This window comes from Lutra lutra, chromosome 16 (genome assembly GCF_902655055.1).
Source record: "Lutra lutra chromosome 16, mLutLut1.2, whole genome shotgun sequence".
In the NCBI taxonomy this organism is placed as follows: domain Eukaryota; kingdom Metazoa; phylum Chordata; class Mammalia; order Carnivora; family Mustelidae; genus Lutra; species Lutra lutra.
Window position 1 is genome coordinate 61,437,618 of NC_062293.1, and position 23,362 is coordinate 61,460,979.

At 36.6% G+C, this 23,362-nt stretch overlaps 1 protein-coding gene across 1 annotated transcript; it reads right to left on the reverse strand.

Annotated features, from left to right (window-relative positions):
• Positions 1–13,451: 13,451 nt before the first annotated feature.
• LOC125088000 (tetraspanin-5-like) lies at positions 13,452–14,083 on the reverse strand. The gene is given in 2 exon segments (XM_047708892.1): positions 13,452–13,771; positions 13,774–14,083. Coding segments are annotated over 2 exon segments (630 nt in total).
• Positions 14,084–23,362: the final 9,279 nt, after the last annotated feature.

Consider the following 23,362-nt stretch of genomic DNA (forward strand, 5'->3'; position numbering starts at 1 on the left):
ACAAATAAAACATTTTTCTGGCACTCCCAATAAATATGAGATGGTTGAATAATAAGCTTCTCTGGTTTGAGAATACACACCTGTTGATTAGCTCTGAAGGCTTGGGGTATTATTTTCCCAAAGTCCAAGCGTCTTTCCTAGGGATTGGTACTTAATAATGATGTGCTTTCTTTCCACAGTAAATTGTAATAATTCTGTTAAAAAAAGAAAGAACATATTGGCCATTTTGATTTCATGTTTGCTCAAAGCAAGAGCAAATTCTCCTTGCATTTGATGAATGCATTTTGTAAGAGGGTTGGTGTGTCAGTCACAGCCAGAGTCAACATGCCTGAAACAACCCCTTGCCAAAAGTTAATTATGACACTTAAGAAAAGATTCCTACATGTTTGTAAGTTGTATATTTCAGTTTTGCTTCTCTAGCTCTTCTGTGCAAGGAACAGTCATGGTCTATGTTTTCATTTCTCCATACAGAATCTATGATTAAGTTCTGTCCCTAAAATTCACAGATGGATGGGGCACCTGGGTGGCTCAGTGGGTTAAAGACTCTGCCTTCGACTCGGGTCATGATCCCAGAGTCCTGGGTTCAAGCCCCTCATAGGGCTCTCTGCTCAGCAAGCAGCCTGCTTTCCTTCCTCTCTCTCTGCCTGCCTCTCTGCCTACTTGTGATTTCTCTCTGTCGAATAAATAAAATATTAAAAAAAATAAATAAAATTCCCAGATGGAAATCACCATTGTGTAGCTACCAACGGCCACACTCACTCAGTTAATAACTGGGGATTAAGCTTAATTCAGATGAATTTGTATTAGTATAGGGTTTGTAAATCAATTGTTTTCATATTAGTTTACATGTTGTCTAAACATGACATCATGTTAATTCTTTGTGTGGTTCAACTACCAATTAAGGACTTTAAGGGTAACCGATGCAAACTTTTTGTTTAAAGCTCTAAACATAAATCAAGGTTGGAGTGGTGGTCCAGTGTATTTTAGGTTAGGATTTTTTTTTAAGTTGGTACAAAGCTACATATTAAAGTCTGAAATGGATTTAGTTTAGCCAGTTTAACATGGAAATGGTTTCTGATAAAGATGACAGGGATAGGTTTAATTGATGGTGAGATAAATTTTAGAAAAATAGGAAAATTGTTAAAAATTAAATTAAAATCCCAAATCTCAATTGGTATGCAAGACACTGAAACTTATTAAAATGATTCTTACTTGCAGATTTCAATTTGTACTTCTACCTCTTCCATTTAGAGTCTAAACCTTATGTAATAGAGTAACTGTTCTGTGGAAAGTATTTAATTCTGATAATTCATTTAATTCTAGTATCTTTTGAACTTCTTGGCATTTAATGATCTTAATTTTCTGAATATAATAAGGAGTTGTGGTAAAAACTAAACCAACTAAATCAAATTGGAAGCATTTCCTTCATTTCTTACTACTCTCCAAAATCCAAAAACAAAATTGGTGACCTATGTTCAAGTTGCGGAAACAATTAGAGGTCATTTGTTTACTAGTTCACAAATTTTCCTTAAAAATCAGAATTAATAAAAATCCCAACCCTTAAATTTCAGTTTTCCTTATTTGGCTTATATCTGAATTTTAAGATGGACAAGCCCATCAGAACGAATCATTATTTTCATTTGTTTAAATTTTCCTGAATTGGGTTAGGAAGTGAGCTTTCCCATTTTCAGAATGGATGTCACAGATACCTAGTTTCTTTAAATCGGTGTCAGTTATGCATTATGTATTTTATAACCCTATTTTTATTTATCAGAATATCCATTTTCTCCCTACAAAAATAGCATTACTTATACACACATGAGAAAGTCACTGCAGAAGACAAAAAGACTCGATGTTATGTCAATGTGATTCACGTATTCTCTACTCTTGGATGGAGAGAAAGGATGAAATGACATTTCAACACTGCCTTTGTTCCCCAGCTTGTCATATGTATCTTGTATTACTCTTAAGCATGACATTTCTACTCTGCTAGTAATTCTATTGTTTTTTGGTAATCTGTAGGAAAGACTGTCCCTACCAGTAAAATGCCTGAAAATTGAATCTTCATGAAACTATCTTTAAATGCAAACAAGCATTAACAACATAAACATTATTCTATTTATCTATATACCACTAGTGATTCCTACTGTTACCTTTGTCCCTGAACAAGTCTTAATTTGGGAGAAGTTTCATGAAGTTTTATTTTCAAAATATCACTTTTTAAGAATTAGCAAATAACTTTCAACTTAAAATTTGCAAATGAAGTTGGAGGGAATTTCCATGTACTCTTTACCAACATTTCACCAAGATGATTTACATTCAAAATAAAGTTTACATTCAGAATGGTTGTTGGTGTTCTCTCTTTCTCTTACTCATTCTCTATCTCACCTTATATAAATGTACATATATATGTATGTATGATATCTTTTTGATTTTGTTTTTTATTTTTTCTGTGTGTGCGTAATATCTCTGTAATGAAGATAATATTACCGTGACTCCAAGGGGACTTTGATTAATAAGTAATCATTTCCCTATTGCTTTGACCATTATCTAAAACATACATTTTTTTTTTAATTTGCCTTGGGTCACTGATGTAGTATACTAACTAGTTTTATTCTCCAGCTTGGACTTACACTGAATAAGTAGTCATAGAAATCACAGTGAGGATTTATAAATGTGATTTCTAAATATATTCAAATCACACCAAAGATCTAAGTTGCTCTCTAGATGCAAATGCACAATAAGAGAAAAATGGACAATCTAGACTTAGGCAGACACTTTGTACAAGATCTTTTTACATATTATAAGCAGAAACTTGTTTTATTTATATCTTTGGTATATCTTTAGTATATCTTTGGCCCAGCATAAAGTTAGTTGAAAGAAAGAAAGCAAGTTCCATTCCTAGGCATATAACTTAAGGGTACATCATGACTTCAGTCGACAGAAAGGAAGTTCAGTCAGAGTATCAAAGTTTGAAGCTATGGGATGAAAGTTTTCTTTGGAGTAAATGGATGAGAAGCAGTAAAATTTAACCCCCGTGTCAATATTTCTTAAATTTTTTTATAACTTTGCATTGTTCTGAACAGCATCTCAAAGGGTGTGCCAAGATAATCAATTATTAGGGAAAGTTTATAGCTCATCATATATGAGCTGAATCCCAAGAGATGCTCAAATTTCACAGTCCACACTTTCCATACATTTTTCATTGGGTGGCCTTTAAAAAGTTGTCCCGAATATGCCCAACCATCCATCCTTCTTTTTTTTTTTTTTAAAGATTTTATTTATTTATTTGACAGAGAGAGATCACAAGTAGACAGAGAGGCAGGCAGAGAGAGAGAGAGAGAGAGGGAAGCAGGCTCCCTGCCGAGCAGAGAGCCCTCTGCAGGACTCAATCCCAGGACCCTGAGATCATGACCTGAGCCGAAGGCAGCGGCTTAACCCACTGAGCCATCCAGGCGCCCCATCCTTCTTTTTCTTATGCTTTCTGCGGGTCACTGCCTGGTCTTAGGCCCAGAAACTCAACCCTGGCATTCAACAGTGGAGGGATCTAAATAATCTGCTCTTTTAACCTCAAAGCATTATAACACTACATATCCTATCCAAATAGGATCAACTTGGCTAGGAATCAAACAGGGAAGATAAATGAAAACTTGGAAGTAACTTGTCTTTCGTTGGCATTTTCATATCATGTTCTCATGAAACTTATTGTAATAAGTAAGACCAATAAGATAATAATATAATATTCCATATGAAATAAATTTTAGGTTCTGTAAGTTTTAATGGGACAAATCATGTCATCTGCAAATAGGTCAGGTTTATTTCTTCCTTTACTGTTTTTCTGTTTTTCATTTTAATTTTTTGCTGTTTTTGTACTTATTAGAACTTCCAGAACTGTGCTGAATAAAAAGGATGAGAATAGACATCCTTGCTTTGTTCCCAATTTTAGGAAGAAAGCATTATCTTTCACCATAGTATAATGATAGCTGTTTTTCTTTTCTTAACCTATTGAGGAATTTCCCCTTCCATTTCTACTTTTCTGAGAGCTTTTATTATGAATTGTTGTTAAAATTTGTCTTTTTTACTTCCTGGATTGGATGATAGGATGATGCAATTTTTTTCCTTAGCTTGTTAACAGGATGGATTGTGTTGATTGATTTTCAAATACTGAATTAGACTGCTATACTAGGATATTTGGTCATGGTGTATAATATTTTTTTCTCAATTTTATTAGCTAATATTTTACAGATTTTTTTGTGACACTAATATCATCAAGTGAATAGGAAAGTGTTCCTTAAGAAAAGAAAAGACAGAAAGAAAAGGAATGTTTTCCTTTCCAAAAAAGGAATGTTCCTTTTCTTTTTTCCTATTTTCTACAAAAAGATTATAAATTTGCTGTTAATATGTCTTTAACAGTTTGTGGAGTTTTCCAGTAAAGATGGCTGTCCTTGAAATTTCTTTCCTGGGAGTTTTTAAATTACAAGTTCAATTGTCTTAGTTGTTATAGGGATACTCAGTCTATTTCATATCAGAGGAGTTGTAGTTATTTGTTTTCTTTGAGGAATTGGTCCATTTTGTGGAAACTGTCACATTACGTAAGGAAAGTTATTTGGAGTATACCCCTTTTATTCTTTTAAGTCAACAGTGTCTGTAGTAATATCCCATAACATTTCATTGTCATCTCTGTTTTTTTTCTTTGCCATTGTTGCTGGAGATCTGTTAATTTGATTAGATTTTACAAAGAACTAGCTTATAGTTTAATTGATTTTTCTCTGTTGTTTCCCTGTTTTCACTTTATTTCTTCTTTTACATTCATTTAATTTTTTTTTTCAGTTCCTCAGGCTTATTTTGCTCTTCTTTTTTACTTTTTTTTTTTTTTCAGTTGGATGCTTAGATTGTTGTATTGAGACATTTTCTTTTCTTTTTTAAAAAGATTTTTAATTTATTTGACAGAGAGAGACTAGGCAGAGAGGCAGGCAGAAAGAGAGGTGGAAGCAGGCTCCCTGCTGAGCAGAGAGCATGATGATGCACGGTTCGATCCAGAACTCTGGGATCATGACCTGAGCCAAAGGCAGAAGCTTTAACCCACTGAGCCATCCAGACACCTCTAGACCTTTTCTTTTCTAATGTGTATTTTTAGTGCTACAAATTTTCCTCTTAGCACTGCTTTATCTGTAACCCACAAAATTTGATTTGTTATATTTTCATTTAACTCAAGGCAATTTTAAAATTTTTCTTTAAAATTTTGATTCATGGGTTATTTAAAAAGGTGTGATTTAATTTTCAATTGTTTCAAGTTTTCTTATTATTTTTCTCTTATTTATTTCTAGTTTGATTCCATTGTGGTCAGAGAGCACACTCTGTAGGATTTCAAGTCTTAAATTTTTTAAAGATTTATTTACTTGTTGGAGAGAGAGAAAAGGAGAAAGAGCATGAGCAGGGGGAGCAGCAGGCAGAGGGAGGGAGAGGGAGAAGCAGGCTCCTTACTGAGCAAGGAACCTGATGGACCATGATCCCAAGGTCCTCAATCCCAGGACCTTGGGATCATGACCTGAGCTGAAGGCAGATGCTTAACTGACTGAGCCACCCAGGATTCCCTCAAGTTTTATAATTTGTTGAAATTTCATGGCCCAAGGTAATGATATATTTGGGATTTATTCCATGAGAATTTGAAAAGAACATGTTTTCTACTATTATCAGGTAGAATGTTCTATAAATGCCAATTAGATCCTATTGATAAACGGTATTATTAAACTTTTCTAAATAATTGCTAATTTTGTTTCTAGTTGTAGTTGAAAAAGGGGTCTTGAGGTCTCCAATTATAATTATGAACATGTTCATTTCTTCCTTTCAGTTCTCTCAGGATTTGATATATACATTTTGCAGCTCAGCAACAGTTTGGTGCTCAAAGAATTATGATGACTGTATCTTACTGCTGTGGTAGATTGGACTTTTTACCATTATATAATGTCCCTGTCTGTCTCTCATAATTTTCTTTGCTCTGAAGTCTTTTTTTATCTGATAGTAGTATAGTCAGTCTTGCTTTCTTTTGATAAGTGTTTTCATCAAATATCTTTCTTCCATTGTTATTTTGAGCAGCATATACTGTTTTATTTGTGGTGGCATTCAGGGCAGGGGAGGTTCTTTGTTACTGCTAGGCAGGGTGGGCTTCTTGTGGGCTCCACTGACATTATGGTGAAATCAACCTCATTACAACCTCATAATGGTAAACATTTTGCCTGTCCTCTAGGTCTCCTTTGACAGTATTGTAGTGGAGAGGGGGCAAGGTGTCCTCTTTGTTATCATTCAGTGGGGGTAAAACTTCCACTTCCCTGTTTGGCATTCCAGTGACATGTTTAGTTGCCATGACAGCCTTGCAGGTAGAGAAGTCTAAGTTCCCCACTTAGCATTTGCTGGTGTGGGTGGAGTGGGGCCACAGTTTTTCTGTGGTGTTTCCCTGGAGTAAAGCAGCAATTATTTAAAAGTTCTGCCTTGTGAGGCTGCACTTTTGAATAGAGAAAACAGGCTTTAATTGTGCAATTTTTTGCCTGTGCTGCATTATACTTCCTTGTTGCCCATTTCTTCAGCTTCAAGTCTAGGATATATGAGACCAAAAGAAAACCTAGACTACTAAACACTGTTGATCATCAGCTTCTGAGGTCCCTGAACAATCTATTTCCTTATCTCCAACTTTTAGAATCCTCTTATCTTTATTTTATATAGAATGCCCAGGCTCTCAGTTGTACTCAGTGGGGAAAAATAGATAGAAGTATGTCTACTCCATCTACAAAGAAGTAGAAGTCTCCAGGGAAAAGTTTAAAGGCTACAGGCCTAAAAACATAATTTGTTGGACTTTCAGATAAACTTACCAATAGAAGCTAGACTTTGATGTCTTTTGAATCCCAGTCAATTATTTGCCAGGTCTTAGATAGTAAAGATTGTCTTTGGTAGATATTTGAGAAGGCCCTTATAATATCCAAATTCTTTGTTTAGTCAAATAATCCCAAATTGCAGTGGTTTACAGTAGCAATCTTCTGTCTCCCTTACAAAATAGTCTTCAGGTCAGTTATAGTTCCACTTCAGGCTGTGTCAGACTCAGGTTTTCTGATTTAGGGCTATGGTCTGCTCCTCATGTTTTCTCATTCTGGAACCAAGGCTAAAGGAGAAATTCTCTGAATATATGTTGTTCTTTCATGGCAAGGGCAGAAATAAGAAACTGGCCAATTTATGCAATGACTATTAAAACTGCCACACAGAACTGATATATTTTTGCTTTTGTTCCTATTTCATTGGTTAAATCAAGTAACATGGCCAAGCCTAAAATCAATTGGGTATAGAAGTATAATACTTTTATACAAGGCAGACAATTACATGGCAAAGAGCACTGATATATAATCTTTCAAAGGAGGGAGTGCATAAATATGAAGTTTTTACTCTCATAATCTGAGAATTCTCAGGCTCTAGGTTAATTGGGAAAAAACATGATTTGATTTGACATATATTTTGAAATAGAGAATTGTCAAAATATATTTATTCTTTTTAAGATTTTATTTATTTATTTGAGAAAGAGAGAACACAGCAGTGGGAGGGGCAGAGGGAGAGGGCAGACTCTCCACAGAGCAGGAAGCCCAATGGGGGGTTCCATCTTAGGATCTCCATCCCAGGATCCTGGGGTCAATGACCCAAGCAAAATGGTAGATGTTTAAGTAACTGAGCCACCCAGGTGCCCCTCAAAATATATTTTCTATTAAAGATGCAAGCCTCGGGGTGACTTGATTTCAGCTTAGATCATGATCTCAGGGTTGTGAGATCAAGGCCTGCATCAAGCTCTGCTCTCAGTGGCGAGTCAGCTTCTCTCCCTCCCTCTCTCCCCACCCCACACAATCTCTTTCTCTCTCAAATAAATAAATAAATCTTTTAAAAAATAAATAAAGGTGTAAACCTCATCCTGGGGAAAAAAAAAACAGCTCTATAATATGTTGCAAAGCTTTTTTCTTTTGCATATGTTTTAAAAGGTAAGAATAACTAGTTATTAACTTAAAGTGATGTGCAAGTAGGTTACCTGAAATGCATGTTAGGTTTCAACTTAATTTTAAAAATAAATATCATAAAAATTATCTCCAGGTCAGTACTTTTTGACTAATTATGTTTTAGTTTTCATTCCAAAATCTCCATTAGAATAGGTGTATCACAGGGTGCCTGAATGGCTCAGTGATTTAAAGTCTCTGCCTTTGGCTCAGGTCATGATCCCAGGGTCCTGGGATCGAGTCCCACATTGGGCTGTCTGCTCAGCAGGAAGCCCACTTCCTGCTCTCTATCTGCCTGCCTCTCTGCCTACTTGTGATCTCTGTCTGTCAAATAAATAAATAAAATCTTTTTAAAAAAAGAATATAGGTGTATCTACAGAGATAGAGATATCTCTATTATTTCATGAAATCCTATGTTAAGGCCAGATACGGAATAATTCATAAAATGATAGCAAGGGAGTAAAAAGATTTTTAGGCAGCTGGAATGAGAAGAAAAATAGAAAGAAAATGTTCTGTACTGGGAACTATTTTAAGTAAAGAGTCTGGGGCAAAGTTTTACATAGCTGCTTCTTTCTAAATGAGAAAAATAATTCTTAGCACCACAAATTCAATAGTGAGCTCATATGAGTTCCACATAAAGGATTCCATCATAAAGGAAGCAATACAGTATAGTGAGATATAAATTAGTTTGTGTTGCTTACCTTCGTTTAGTTACATATCTTGTTATTTGTTGATAACTACACAGGGATTATACTAGTTACCTAGCCTGATACACAACCAACTCAAATAGAGCAAAAACTACTTAATATATCTTTGTTCAAGGCCCAGTATAGAGTAACTGAAAGGAAATGAGGAGGTAATCTGATCCTATCCTTCCTTATAAAAGACTTCTGTCTTCAACATGTTGTTGGGAAAAGTACAGTGTTGGTGGGACACTGACTGTTCCTTACTTTCTAATACCTGTGATTTTGAGACACAACATACATTGAGTTGAAAGTTGCCTTTTTCTGTTGCCTATTATTATTGTTGTTGTTATTCTTTTCATTCTAATGAATTCGATAAAAAATACCTAGTAAGTGGTAACCATAGATTGGCACACAGTAGACACTCAAAAAGAGTTAACTAATTGATATATGGTCTCATGAATCCAATAGAAGAGGTGAGACAGATGACCAAACAGATAAAATATGAGACAGTATATCATGTCTACACTGGAGATATGCAAAATGTTAATGGGACTCCAAGCAGTAGAGATTTTATGTTATTGGGGGAGGGGAACATATGGGAAAGAAGAATGAAATCTACTTTCAAGGTGGATTTGACACAGGCTTCAGCATTTAGGTAGAATTCTAGCAGGTCAGTGTGGGACATAAGTAAGAAAAAGATTGTAAGTGAAAGATAGGATGCAGTTCCAATAGGAGAAGGAGGAGGTTAGACTGAAAAGGAAGACTAGAAGCCTGTATTAGTTGGTTTGGGCTGCCATAACAAAATACCACAGATGGAGCAACTTAAGCAAGAACTTATTTTTTAACAGTTCTAGACTCTAGAAATCCAAGATCAAGGTCACCTTTAGGGTTGGTTTCTAGTGAGACCTCTCTTCCTGGTTTGTTGATGGCCACCTCCCTGCTGTGTCCTCATGTACATGTGGAGAGGGAGAAAGCTCTGGTGGTTCTATCTCTTCTTATAAGGGTACTTGCCCTATAGTATTCAGGCCCCAACCTTATAATACCATTTAACCTCAATTACCTCCTTTAAGGCTTTATTTCTAAATACAGCCACATGGGCTTAGGGCTTCAACATAGGGATTTTGAAGGTAGACAGTTCAGTCCATAACAGTTCCCAAAGTGGATAATTGTCAATGTAGACTGTGAATTAGGACTTAATTCAGTTAGAATTAGGGAGCCATTGACATAAAAACCTGGGTTAGAACAGTGACATGTAAAGCTTTGTATACCTTCTTAATTGCTTTCCTCTAGGTCTGGGGCTAAACATGACATAGCCTGTTGTTAAATTCACAAGTAGTGATCATACAAATATCCTTAGAGTTTCATTTGATACTAAGGAGTAAATGAATCCTAAAGAAATCTTCACTGTATTTATAAAATATCAATATAAATAAACCAAAATTAATTAAACGCAGACACTCTTTCCAGTTAAAACATTCAGTACTGTTAGATTTTTCCGAGTATAAATCTGAACTGTAGCTCTACATGTCTGTACAGAATCAGCCTCTCTAAAATACTTGATGCCAAATAATCCATGTGAAGTAGAGATATGTTTTGTTTTATAATTACTATGAAAATGTGGGTATCAATTAAAAAAATCACAGAGTTTCTGTCTTTGCTGGCGGAATATAATTTTAGTTGTTTCTTTTACTGCTTTATGAATTATTAAAAGCTTTTGTCATTTCATTCATGTTTGGCTAAGAAAATTAGGCATGATTTATGGAGACTTAAAATAAGGCAATGTGAAGTAGAAAGCTAAAAGCACAATCTCATTAATTCACAACTTAAAAATTCTGCCACCAAAAGGGGAAAATATTTTGGGATTTCTTTCTCATAATTTTCAATATTGTCTACATAATCTGAACTCATCACATAATTAAATATTCTCTGGTTTTATTTTTGTCAACTCAGTGCTTATGCTTCTTAACTCTTTTCAATTGGGTATGTTTTCCTGTCTGTTAGAATAGACAATTATTAAAACAGGTTTTAGTCTGTTTTGTTACAATTTATTAAAGAAGATGCCAAAATAATTCATACTAGCCATAAGTTAAGAAAAAAACTAAAAATAATGTTTCTTGAGTTTGTAATTTCATACTAAATGTTGAGATGTAGTAAGTTATTTTGTCATGTGTGATAAGAACACATCAGATTTCTGTGTAAAACATGGCAGTGCAAGAGTCATTTGACCGTCAGGTAAGCGAACAACATAATGCTTGCTAACCTTGGTTGATCACTTTTGGTTGACTTCCAAAAGTCAATATCACATTTAGTAGAAAGGACATCTCATTTGAATAAAAATGTGAAAATTTTCACAGGGGGTGTGAAAATATATAGTTGTAGCATCTTTTTTTTTTTTTTTTTTAAAGATGAACCAGTTTATTAATGACAGCCTTAATTACAACCACTCTCAGGTGTAAAAAATAAAGGGTAATTAATTGAAATTTAGAATTCACTTGGACTTGCCAATTAGCCTTTCACTGGATGTGCCAAAGGGAGGGCATCTTGCCTGATTCCGAATCAACTGGTCGGAAGGAGTTCACTGGAGAATGAGGTAATAAAAAGAGACAAGAGTGCCAACCGCAGGGCTCAAGTCTTCTCCAGGTTGTAATGACACTACAGAATGACAACTGCATGTGGGCAGAGATGATACAGAGTTATCTTACAGCCGGGATATGGAATGAACATCTCCAACTGTACAGAGACACAAAACACACATGCAGTCATACACACACCCACACTCCGGAGACAATTTTCAAAGAATCTTTGTCCTTCCTCTGAGCAGATTAACACATTCATCAGCCGCTGTGATGCAACATGGGGCTAAAACAGAAAATCTTGCTAAGTTTTCCATAAAGCCTGCTCACTGGATGCCTAGTTTTGTGTTGGCAAGTGGGTCATCACTGCAAAAGACACCTGTGGTTTTCCCAGCATTCCACAGGCTATGATCTGCTCCCCAGGAGAGGGACCTCCTGGCAGAAACCAGCTGGGTTCAAATCAGAGGGCAAAATTCATCCCTCCCCAGGCTGGTGGGGACAGGTGAGTGGCAGCACCTGAAAGTGGTTTCCCACTTTGGGTCACAGAACGCTTGTCCCATCGATGCACTGCCTTCCATAGTATTTGTGCTTTGTTACCATCCTGATGGTTAGTCTGCACTATGAGAACAGAAGGAGATCTGGCCATGCACTGTTTCTTTTAATAAAAGCAAACTGAAACCAGAATAAGAACAAAAAAAATTAGGATATTTCTGATTGTGTCAACACTGTTTCAGAATTAGGTGCGACTCCATTCAAAGAGAAGAGGGGAGGGGCTGCAGATGGGGCCCCAAAGTGATAGGGCAAAGGGATCATGGAGTCCACAGAAACACTTGCAATAGCCCAGCCGGCGGGACCCTCCCTGGCCACGGAGGACATGCCACACTGCTCAGGGTGGTGAACTTATGAAATAAATGCTGACCAAAAAACATGTATAAATGTTTGTAGGAAAGATGGCAGGAAAAGGAGCTGGTAGAGTCATATTCACAGATCATGCAGGGAGAGTACACCAAAAAAATTAATATTTGAGCTGAGTAAGAAAATGCTTTAAGAGAAACTCTATTCTATGGGGCGCCTGGGTGGCTCAGTGGGTTAAGCCGCTGCCTTCGGCTCAGGTCATGATCTCGGAGTCCTGGGATCGAGTCCCGCATCGGGCTCTCTGCTCAGCAGGGAGCCTGCTTCCTCCTGTCTCTCTGCCTGCCTCTCTGCCTACCTGTGATCTCTGTCTGTCAAATAAATAAATAAAATCTTTAAAAAAAAAAAAGAGAGAAACTCTATTCTAGCTCCCACTTTTGGGAGGCAAAAACAAAAACACATGAAAAAGGCAGAACAAAACCCAGAATATTCCAGTTTCCAAAGAATCCAAGAACTAATTTGGTGGGCTGGAGTGAAGGGTATTAGTTAATGCCTCTCCATTAACCTCATTTTTTCCTTGCATTTCATGGAAAATACAGCTCAGGCCTACTGACAACAACAATCTGTCCGGTTAAAATTCAGTATCATTAAGTGTTCCAAAGCCCTTACTCCATACACATGAAACACATAAGTCCCCTTAAAAGAGACACTCCAGAAGGGACCAGGTGTGCCCACCCACGTGACTTGTTGAATGTGATCACAACATCTGAACCAAAGACCAGCTGTTTTCTTCTTGGGATGATAGTTTTTGGGATGCCAAAAAACAAAACAAACAAACTGGAAAAAAAATAAACCTGAAAAACCAAAAAACAAACCAAAACAAAAAACCCCACAGCCCTCCCAGGTTAGGGGTTGAGTTTTAGAAAAGATGCACTTCTTTAGGCCATGGACCAGAAAGTCCCTTCCAGGTCTGACGAAGAGCAAAACCCGCCTGTCCCAGCCCTCTGATCACTGAAGGAATGAACAAGACTGTGTGTTCCACAAATTCAAGTACAGCTGGGTCCCTCACCCTCCGGTTTTTTGTTTGTTTGTTTGTTTGGTAAGTATCCAACCATCTATAAATTCGTGGATGCAGCAGAGATGCACGGCGCAATGACTTTCATACTGGTTGTCTTTTTAATTTCATCAGTGAGAAGCATTTCCCAGTTGTAACTGCCCAAATCCAAGTTCTCAGCAGTTCCATCCCGTGGGACTGCGATGTGGATATGGCTGGGACACTGGGTCCGTCCAGTGTCATACAGCAGTGAGGCAGGGCTCTACCAGCTGGCCCTGACAACTTTGATATCACTAACCAAATTGAGAGCCAGGCAGATCCCAAAAATCTGTAGCAATGCAATGTCTATGAAAATACCAGCCACCATGGTTAAATTGTCCTGCAACCACTTCTCAAACTGGAGCACACAGCCTTTTGTGTAGATTACAATCTGCTGGTCAACTTCTGTTTTTTGCCTGGCATCACAGCCACACTGAGTGTTGATGACATCTGCGGGGTCTTTGGTGTAGCTGGAGAATGGCATGCCGCATCGCTCAGGACTTGCGTAGGAATCTGTGCAATTGAAGCAAATATTTAGGTTCAATCATCAGCTCCAAAAGCCTCACAGCACTGCCAGAACTTCAACAGGAAAGTGTTTTCCCGTATCGCTCCAATGCACCCTGCGAATCCCAAAATGAACATCACTCCTCCCACCAGGAAGAAGAGCCAGACTGGGTCAAAGCCTCCGAGATCGGTGGAGGACGAGATATTAGACAGAACTCCTTTTTCATTCCACGTCCACAGTCCAATTCCAAGAAATGCTCTTCCCAAGAACCAAAATATGACATTGAAGCCAAATATGAAGTATTTGATGCAACAACTGACTTCAAGACTGTTGTAGTGCTTCCCGGACATCCATCCTCTGGGTTTATAAAGACACTTGCCCGGGACGCCTGAGTTTGGAGCTCGGGAGCATCCTTGCTCAGAGTAGCCTGGAGGGAAGCAGGGGATCTTGGATGTAGCTCTGGGCGGCGCCGCGGCGGCCAGGGCTGAGAGCCGCGCGGGGACCCACCGGTGGAGAGCAGCTCCCCCACCTCCAGCCCCCTGCGCGTCCAGGCCGCCGAAGCCGGGGTGGCTGTGAGCTGGGAAAGAAGCCGTGCACTGCAAGCCCCCAGCCTCGCCGAAGCTGGCTCCGAGCCCAAAGCGAGAGCCCACGTCCGCCCGTCGGAGATAGGTCCCTCCGTTGGCCTCTGAGCTTCGGGAAAACGCGGCTGCGACAGATGCTGCTGAAGACGCTATTCCCTCGCCCACCCCCTGGCTCGCGCGCGCGCCTATAGTTGTAGCATCTCGTAATCTGACCAGTAGCAAACAAAAACAATTGGTGAGCAGGCATGTATTAAAAATTTAGGGAAGGTTATATATATTTTTTTAAAGTTAAGCCATCTCTTTATGTTCTTTGTTTTTCTACCTTTAATTTGCTTACATAGCAAGGAAAAGCTGCTGCAGATTCTTTATTAGGTAGAACAGAACCTCTTATATGGGAATATAAGTTTGCCCAGACTGAACTGTATTGAGTGATGAGAATTTGCCTAGAGTCCTGAGAAGTAACTTGATTTTTGTTTTGTTTTGTTTTGTTTTGTGTTCTAGCCTTAATGTGGAGAGTGGCGGTGGGGGGGGGGGGATGATTCATAGGGAGAAGAGGGAAGGCACAGAAACTGAGTAGGGAAATACTGATAAACCAGCCAGCTGAAGACAAAGTAGAAGGGATCAGGCACTGTTTTGCCATTTCAGTCACTGTGACCAGTAACCTCATCTGACTGCAATTTTCTGCTCTTTTCTTCTTTATCTCAAACTTGCAAATGAGAAAACTAAGGCTCAGAGAAGCTAAGTGATTATATTAAGGTCATTAAGCTTCCCGGTGGTAGAAATGTGTTTTTCATTATATTTTGCTAAGCAATATGTAATCTTACATTATAGTGAACATATGACCAAAAAAATTATTTTTGTGAAAAAGACAATTCTATCATGGGATATTTTCACTCTTAAAAATGTATCACTTATTTTGCTATGTGATTTTAGAACCTCCATTTTCCCTGAGTATATATGTAGGTTCTTTATATAGTTTATAAAGCCTTCTATGTCTACATCATTCCTGTTGAACTCCACAATAAACCTGATAGGCAGACAGAGCATCTCTTAATCTGATAAAACACCATCTCCGAGAGTTCAAGTGACTTGCCCAAGATAATACTGCAAATATCTGAAATAGGCAAATTCAAAAACTGTTTTCAGAATCAAGCATCAGATGGTATTCTACTATATATCTTAATATTTCCATTGGATAATATATTAAAGTTCTCTAAAGTATATACTAAAGTTCTCTTCTGATATTTACCTTTGGAAAAATCTGGTGTTTCCACATATGTAATTAATATGCACTTTATTTTAAGCAATTCTAATTTTTATTACACACTTTTGTTTTAATCATTTCTAATTTTATGTGATTTCAAGATAATTTGAAAATACATATTTGGAGTTCTTAAAAGCGAGTTAGTTGGTTACTTGCTAGTAGTGACTGGACTCATCCAGCATTGTAGCTTTTAGAGATCTTCCACCTTTTCTCTACGCATGACCTTTCAATAATATTAGTGTATATTGTCTGAGAACTGTTATTATTTCAAATGAAACACATATATTGAAATATATCAGTAGGCTCTGGATTGTCAGTGTTACAATGTAGTTATATCATTTGTGAATTTTAGTTAATAAGAATACATCTTTGGAAGCTTATGAAAAACAGAAAAAGAATTAACAATAATAATTTAAATTCCCCTATCTAACCTTAATATGAATGTTATCAATATCTTCAATGTGTCATTTTGTTCATTATGTTATGATACATAGTTATATCAGATATGAATTTACTGTATTAAATAAATGTGCCTATACCAAACAATACATATTATTTTTAGTCAAGAATTTAAGATAGCTTTCCTAGAGTATTTTGATTCTATACAATTTTTGCCATTGTTACTGAATTCAAAAACTGATATTCTTTCAGATGTTTTTCCATTGTAATCTTCAAAATGGGAAATAAATAAAGGCCTAAGTGAAAAGATAGAATTTCTTTGAACCAGAAATCCAATTTGAAAAATGGAGTGGACTTTTGCCAGGATAAAATGAAAGGGGGGAAGTGGGAGTCTTTCTGAAATAGAACCCAAAGAATTCTATGATTTCTTACTATTGGCTTGACGAACTTTAATTGCCATCGACCAAAGACCACCAGGTACACACTTGTGGTCAAAAGTTATGACTTGATGCAGCAAAAGAGTCCACACACCATGGGAATTTGTAGGGTACCGCAAAAGAAAGAGAATGAAGTCAGGGAAAGAGAACTTCTTGAGTTTTGGGTGCTGGAGTCAAGGGATGATCTTGGGAAGCATTGGTCAGATGGTGTCAATGCAAGCGTTGCTGGAACTGTCAGAGGTCTGTCTTTGGGATTTGTGAGCCCATGTAGAATCACTGCTGATCAGCTTGTGAGTAGTCTTATCTAAATCACACAGGTCTAAGTAAACTGGTGTTAAAAGAATGAGTTTAGATAAAGGGTGATAAACATGATTTCTCTGGCACCTTCTATCTATCTTATGATTCAGGATATACTTTTAAGTTGTGGTTTGTGTTTCAGTTTTCACTGCCACTATGTCCACAAATTTTTCTCTTTCTCACTACTGACAAAATTTATCATTGAGGGTAGGTCATTTAAATTCCCTTGAGTCAATCAGTGCTTTCATTTGTATAATAGAAATCTTGCCATTGACATTCACTAAACTCTTTCTACTTCTAAGTCTGAAATACTGAAGCCCAGACACTCACTCTAAAACATCTATCTTTAAGCATAAAGAAGGAGCTGAAATTTGTATCAGGTAAGCTTTGTCCATCATCATCTCAAATTCCACATTGGAAAAATTATAAAAATATGATTTTGAAGTATAAAAAACAGAAAATGCCAAATCCTTACTTCCCAAATACTCACTAAATATGTGAACATAAATTGAAATATAAAGTTATGGGTGCTTTCATACACTATGAATTTAATACTAAGTGCACTCTTGTTAAGTAAAAAAATATGATTATAATGAAACTGTTGACTCAAAATGAATATTCATCACCTTTGTCAGAGATCAAAAGAAACAAGGCAACCACAGATGAAATTGAAAACACACAGGTGCATTGTTTTACTAGTTAGTTGTTTTCGTCTGCTCAGGTTGCTGTAACAATATACCATAGACTGGGCAGCTTAAACAAGAGAAGTTTATTTTCTCACAGTTCTGATGAGTGCAAGTTCAAGATCAAGGTGCCAGCAGCATTTAGTTTCTAGTGGGAGCTCGTTTGCTGGTTTGCACATGACCACCTTCTCTCCAAATACTTACAAGCATAGGTATCTCTCCTCTTCTTAAAAGGACACCATCCCCGCTGAATTAGGATCCCCACTCTTATGGTTTTATTTCACCTTTAGTACATTGTCACTGGCCCTGACTCCAAGTCCAGTATGTCACTCTGGGCCTTAAGACTTCAGTTTATGAATTAAGGCACAATTCAGTTGAGCACTAGTAAACCCCAAATAATTAATTTGCCTTCAGCAAAATACTATAACCTCTATTAAGAATATAAATGTTTTGTTACTTTTACCTCATGAAAAAATAAATCTACATAACATGGAGGGATTTCCATTGTCTTCTCTTGGCAACCCTTTATCTTTCCATTGAAAAGAGGTCCCTTATGAGGACAGTGAGAAATCCCTTGAACTGGACTAGAAAAATCTGCCACTTCTCTGTGTCAATCCCACCTCTGACCTCCTTAGAGATTATCTTGGTAGGATGCCTGATGGGGTTGGCTTTGAAGGATCTGACGACCTTCAGTACTTCCTTAAACATGGACATAAAAAGGATCCACTTCGGGGCACCTGGGTGGCTCAGTGGGTTAAAGCCTCTGCCTTTGGCTCAGGTCATGATCCCAGGGTCCTGGGATCGAGCCCCGCATCAGACTCTGCTCAGCGGGGAGACTGCTTCCTCCTCTCTCTCTCTGCCTGCCTCTCTGCCTACTTGTGATCTCTGTCTGTCAAATAAATAAATAAATAAATAAATAAATAAATAAATAAATAAAATCTTAAAAAAAAAAAGGATCTGCTTCCAGCAGTTTAAACTGAAGTGAAGCAAACTACCAAGATTTAAACAGAAGAAAACAAAACAAACAAAAAACCCACAAAAGACAGTTTAACTTTAAAAGAAATTTTACTTAAAATTTTGTTTTCTTTTAAGACTTATTACAGCCTAATTTAAATGAACAGATTTCTAGTTCACTATCAATTGGCTAATTATTGACTAGAAAGTTTCCTGGTTTTCATCCTATTTCAAATAAAGGAAAGGCTCCATTATTTGGAGATATAAATGGCTAACTTAATTTCCAAAACCATTATTTCATTTATTTTATTCAATATAGTTGGACTTACTTTTAATGAGCTTTGAAAAAAAAATTTCTAGTTCACTGCTTGTGTTTGCAGTTGTATTTCTTTTATCAAATAATTTATGATATGGCTTCATTAATTTGATTTTTAGCTCATTATCACATCATATATAGGAATTCTCTAAATACTGATCTCTTATCCTTCCGCTTGACCCAAAAGAGATAAAAACAAAACAAAACAAAAAATCTTAATTCACACTGCTATAAAGAGGGGTATATTTTACCGTATTTTTTTTCCTTGTAAGTGGAATGGCACATGTTGTTTTAGCAAAGACATCTTTTATTATTTCTCCCTTTCCTTTTCCTGATTACGACACTCTCTCCCCCTCTCCCTTAGGTAAGTCAATACTAAAAACTCAGTGTGTGTTCATATGTACTTTTCTCCTTTTATGGACTACGTAAAGCTATGTTGATATGTATCAGTGTATGTCCTCATTCACACGTATACAGAGTTGGGTTTCTTTGTTCCTGTTTTTATTTCTGTTCTTCATTACCTTGAACAACTCTATAAAAGTTATCTTTAGAGGCACCTGGGTGGCTCAGTTGGTTAAACAGCTGCCTTGGGCTCAGGTCATGATCCCAGGGTCCTGGGATCAAGCCCCACTTTGGGCTCCCCACTAAGTAGAGAGCCTGCTTCTCCCTCTCCTTCTGCCTGCAGCTCTGCATACTTATGCTCTCTCTCTCTCTCTCTCTCTGTCAAATAAATAAATAAAAATAAAATCTTTTTTAAAAAAGTTATCTTTATATATAAGTTCTTACAAATTGGTCCATTTGTTTCTACAGAATAGCTTTCTAGGAAAGGAATAGGTATCTTTTCTTAGTAGATATTTCATATTCTCATTTTACAGATTAATAATACTGAGGCTTTTTATAATAGAAGGCTGAACTCGGTTAATCACATTACATTTCAGCCAGCAATCTAAGCCAACCCTTTCACCTCATGTTCATATCAACATGAAATCTGGAGCATTCAACTTTCTTTCTGGTTAAATCATTATATTGATTTCTATTTCCCTAGTAATTAGTCAATTTCCTTATTCCCAAGGGTGTTAGTTATTTGGATTTGAACTTGGTATATTGTGTATTCATATCTTTGCTCATTTTTAGACTCTGTGTTTTGCCTTTTTTCCTGACAATTTGTAAGAACTTTTTGTTTATTACTGAAATGAACTCATGGCCTGCTATTTGCATTTTCATTTTTTCCAGATATAGCATCTCTGTCTTTCTTGGTATATCTTTTTTTGCATACAGATGGTTTTGATTCCATTTAATAAATTCTGAATTTCTAGATACTCTAGGTGTCTAACATTGCACATGAACTATCTAGATTTTCTTGCACTATTGCCAGAAAACAATCAGTGTTTTAATTCAACTGGTGTTAATTTTTGTAAATAGTGTAACACAGACAGGGATCTCTTTTTAATTCCTCCTAGATCAATGCATTACTGTTTCAGCACTGAATATGAAATTTGCTAGTCTTTTCTCATTGAATGCCTCTATCACAATTGTTGTATTAACTTTATTATTTTGACAAGGTATTCAGAGTCTGATGCTTATCAGACTGAGCTATCCAAGTGCCCCTCAATTCCTTTATTCCTAATAACTGATTCTCTTTCTCTATTAACTTGTTTTGTCAAAAGTGAGAAAAACCAAGAAATATATAAAAAGTCCGTGATTTGTCTTCATCATCCCTTCCATGCATTTCTGCCTTTTAATATCTATTTCTCCTCTTTGCTTCCTGAGAACCTTCTTTCTACTTCTTCCCACCCTCCATTGGTATCACTTCAGCCTCCTGTCAAGCCCACCTTTCTTTATTCCTCTCAAATTAGTCATGTCCTAATGCCCTTCTACATGTTTTCCTATCATGAGAGAGGTTGATAAATATTTTTTATACACAGTTTCAATTTTTACAGTGATCCCAAAAAGTAGGTATTTTTATTATCATCACTGTTACTGAAGAGGCTATATGACTTGTCCAAGAACCACACCAAAAAATGGCAAAGCCTATATTCAAACACAGACATTCTGATCATAAATGTCATGTGTTTTTTGCTGTCCTTTATTTGTAAATGACTGTTTTGTTTGATTGACTAATCTGAGTTAGGGTGACAGTGATTAAGAATCAGTAGATAATTTTCCAAAGTTTATCATGTCAAATGTTTTTTCTACATCAATTGAGAGGACCATGTGGTTCTTCTCTCATTGATTTGTTCTATCCCATTGATTGATTTGCAAATGTTGAACCACCCTTGCAGCCCATGGATAAATTCCACCTGGTCATGTGGATAATCTTTTTAATGTACTGTTGGATCCTATTAGTGAGGATCTTGTTGAGAATCTTGGCATCCATGTTCATCAGGGACATCGGTCTGAAATTCTCCTTTTTCATGGGGTCTTTGCCTGGTTTGGGGGGATCAAGGTAATGCTGGCTTCATAAGAAGAGTCTGGAAGTTTTCCTTCTGTTTCAATTTTTTGAAACAGCTTCAGGAGAATGGGTATTATTTCTTCTTTGAAAGTTTGTTAGGATTCCCCAGGGAACCTGTCAGGTCCAGTGCTCTTGTTTTTTGGGAGGTTTTTGATTGCTCCTTCAGTTTCCTTACTAGATCTTGGTCTATTCAGGTTGTCAATGTCAGTTTAAAGGTTTCCAGGAATGCATCCATTCATCTAGGTTGCTTAACTTATTGGCATATAACTATTGATAATTTCTGCTGATTGTTTCTATTTCCTTGGTGTTAGTCATGATCTCTCCCTTTTCATTTATAATTTTATTAATTTGGGTCTTCTCTCTTTTCTTTTGGATTAGTTTGGCCAAAGGTTTATCGATCTTATTGATTCTTTCAAAAAACCAGCTTCTAGTTTCGTTGATGCGTTCTACTGTATCTCTAGTTTCTATCTCATTGATCTCTGCTCTAATCTTGATTATTTCCCTTCTTGTGTATGGGGTTGGCTTAATTTGTGGTTGATTCTCCAGTTCTTTAAGGTGCAAAGTTTAAGTGATTTGACTCACCATTTAATAGATTTATTTGGTCACAGAAATGCATCTGTGTATGTGTGTGTTTATGTACATGTGTAAAGCAATTACTTTACATCTCAGGAAATACTTTTTATCTCAGGACATACTTTAAGTTATTACCTCTACCAAAAAAAATCATATTTGAAAATGAGGCAAATAGGTTTAAACGTAGAAATATTTCACATGCCGTAGGAGAGTGACTGTCTAGAAAGACTAGAGGTTAGAATTATTATTTATAGGAATATAATGAATAATAAATATCTATTATTAATCAGGGCCACCTAGGGCACTCAGAATGACACTGGACATCTCAGATGTATGCTTACTTTACAATTCTAAATACTCAAATATTAGATACTACATTTCTTTTACATAGAATAGCATGCACTCTTTATGGCAAAGCATCATGAACATGTGCATTTGTATTAGAATCTCCATATAGAGCAAATAAAAACACGGAGTACACAGTCATATATACTTCTCAGATAAAGGACAAATATTACGTTTAGTATAAGCATATGCCATGCAATTCTTGGGATTCATGTATACTAACAATTTCCATTTTTATCTGAATTTAAATTTAAATAGGTATCATGTACTTTCTCTGGCAAATATTTTTATATATCTAACACTATACTCAAATCAGTGTTCATATTGATGTTCAAGACAACAACAACTGCTAACAGCTACATAGGGTCATCACATTGCATTAACCTTTTTTTATGTTGCAATAGAACCCATATAACATAAAGTTTACTGTCTTAACCATTTTTAGGTATGCAGTTCAATAGTGTTAAGTGCATTCGCATTGTGCCACCAATCTCCAGAGTTCTTTCCATCTTGAAAAACAGAAGTTCCATACCCATTGAAGAACCTGTCATTTTCCCCACACTGCAGCCCATCAATCAGCATTCTACTTTCTGTCTTTTTGAATTTAACTACTCTAGGTACCTCTTATAAGTAGAATCATGAAGTATTGGGCTTTTTGTTTTCGTTTTTGTTTTCTAGTGACTCTTATTTCACTAAGCATCGTATCATTAGGGTTTACATATGTAGCAGGTGTCAGAATTCCCTACCTTTTTAAAGGCTGAATAGTATTCTACTTTTAGTTCTCTATTCACCTGTAAATAGATATTTGGATTGCTTTACCTTTTTTAGTTATTATAAATAATGTTTCAGACTTGGTGTCTTGGTCCCTTCGAGTTACAGTAACAAAAATCCACATACTGGATAGCCTATAAACAGCAGAAATGCATTTCTCACAGTTTCGGAGGCATGGTTGGGTGAGTGCTCTCTTACAAGATGCAGACTTCTCATTGTGTCCTTTCATGGTAGAAGGGGCTGGGGAGCTCTGTTGGATCTTTCTTATAAAAGCACTAATCCTATTCATGAATATTCTACCCTCAACCTATTTACCTGCCAAAGGCCTCACCTCCTAACACCACCACACTGGGCATTAAAATTCTAACATTTAAATATTGGGAGATCATAATAATTTTAGACCATAGATTTGATTTCTCCTCAGTCTCTTCTTCTTATCCTGTAAATGGCCATTTTCTCCCTGTATTGTCTGTCTTCTAGGTAAATCTGTATCCTAACTTTCTTTTCTTATGAAAACACCAGTCATACTAAGTTAGGGCCAAACTCATTTAAATTTA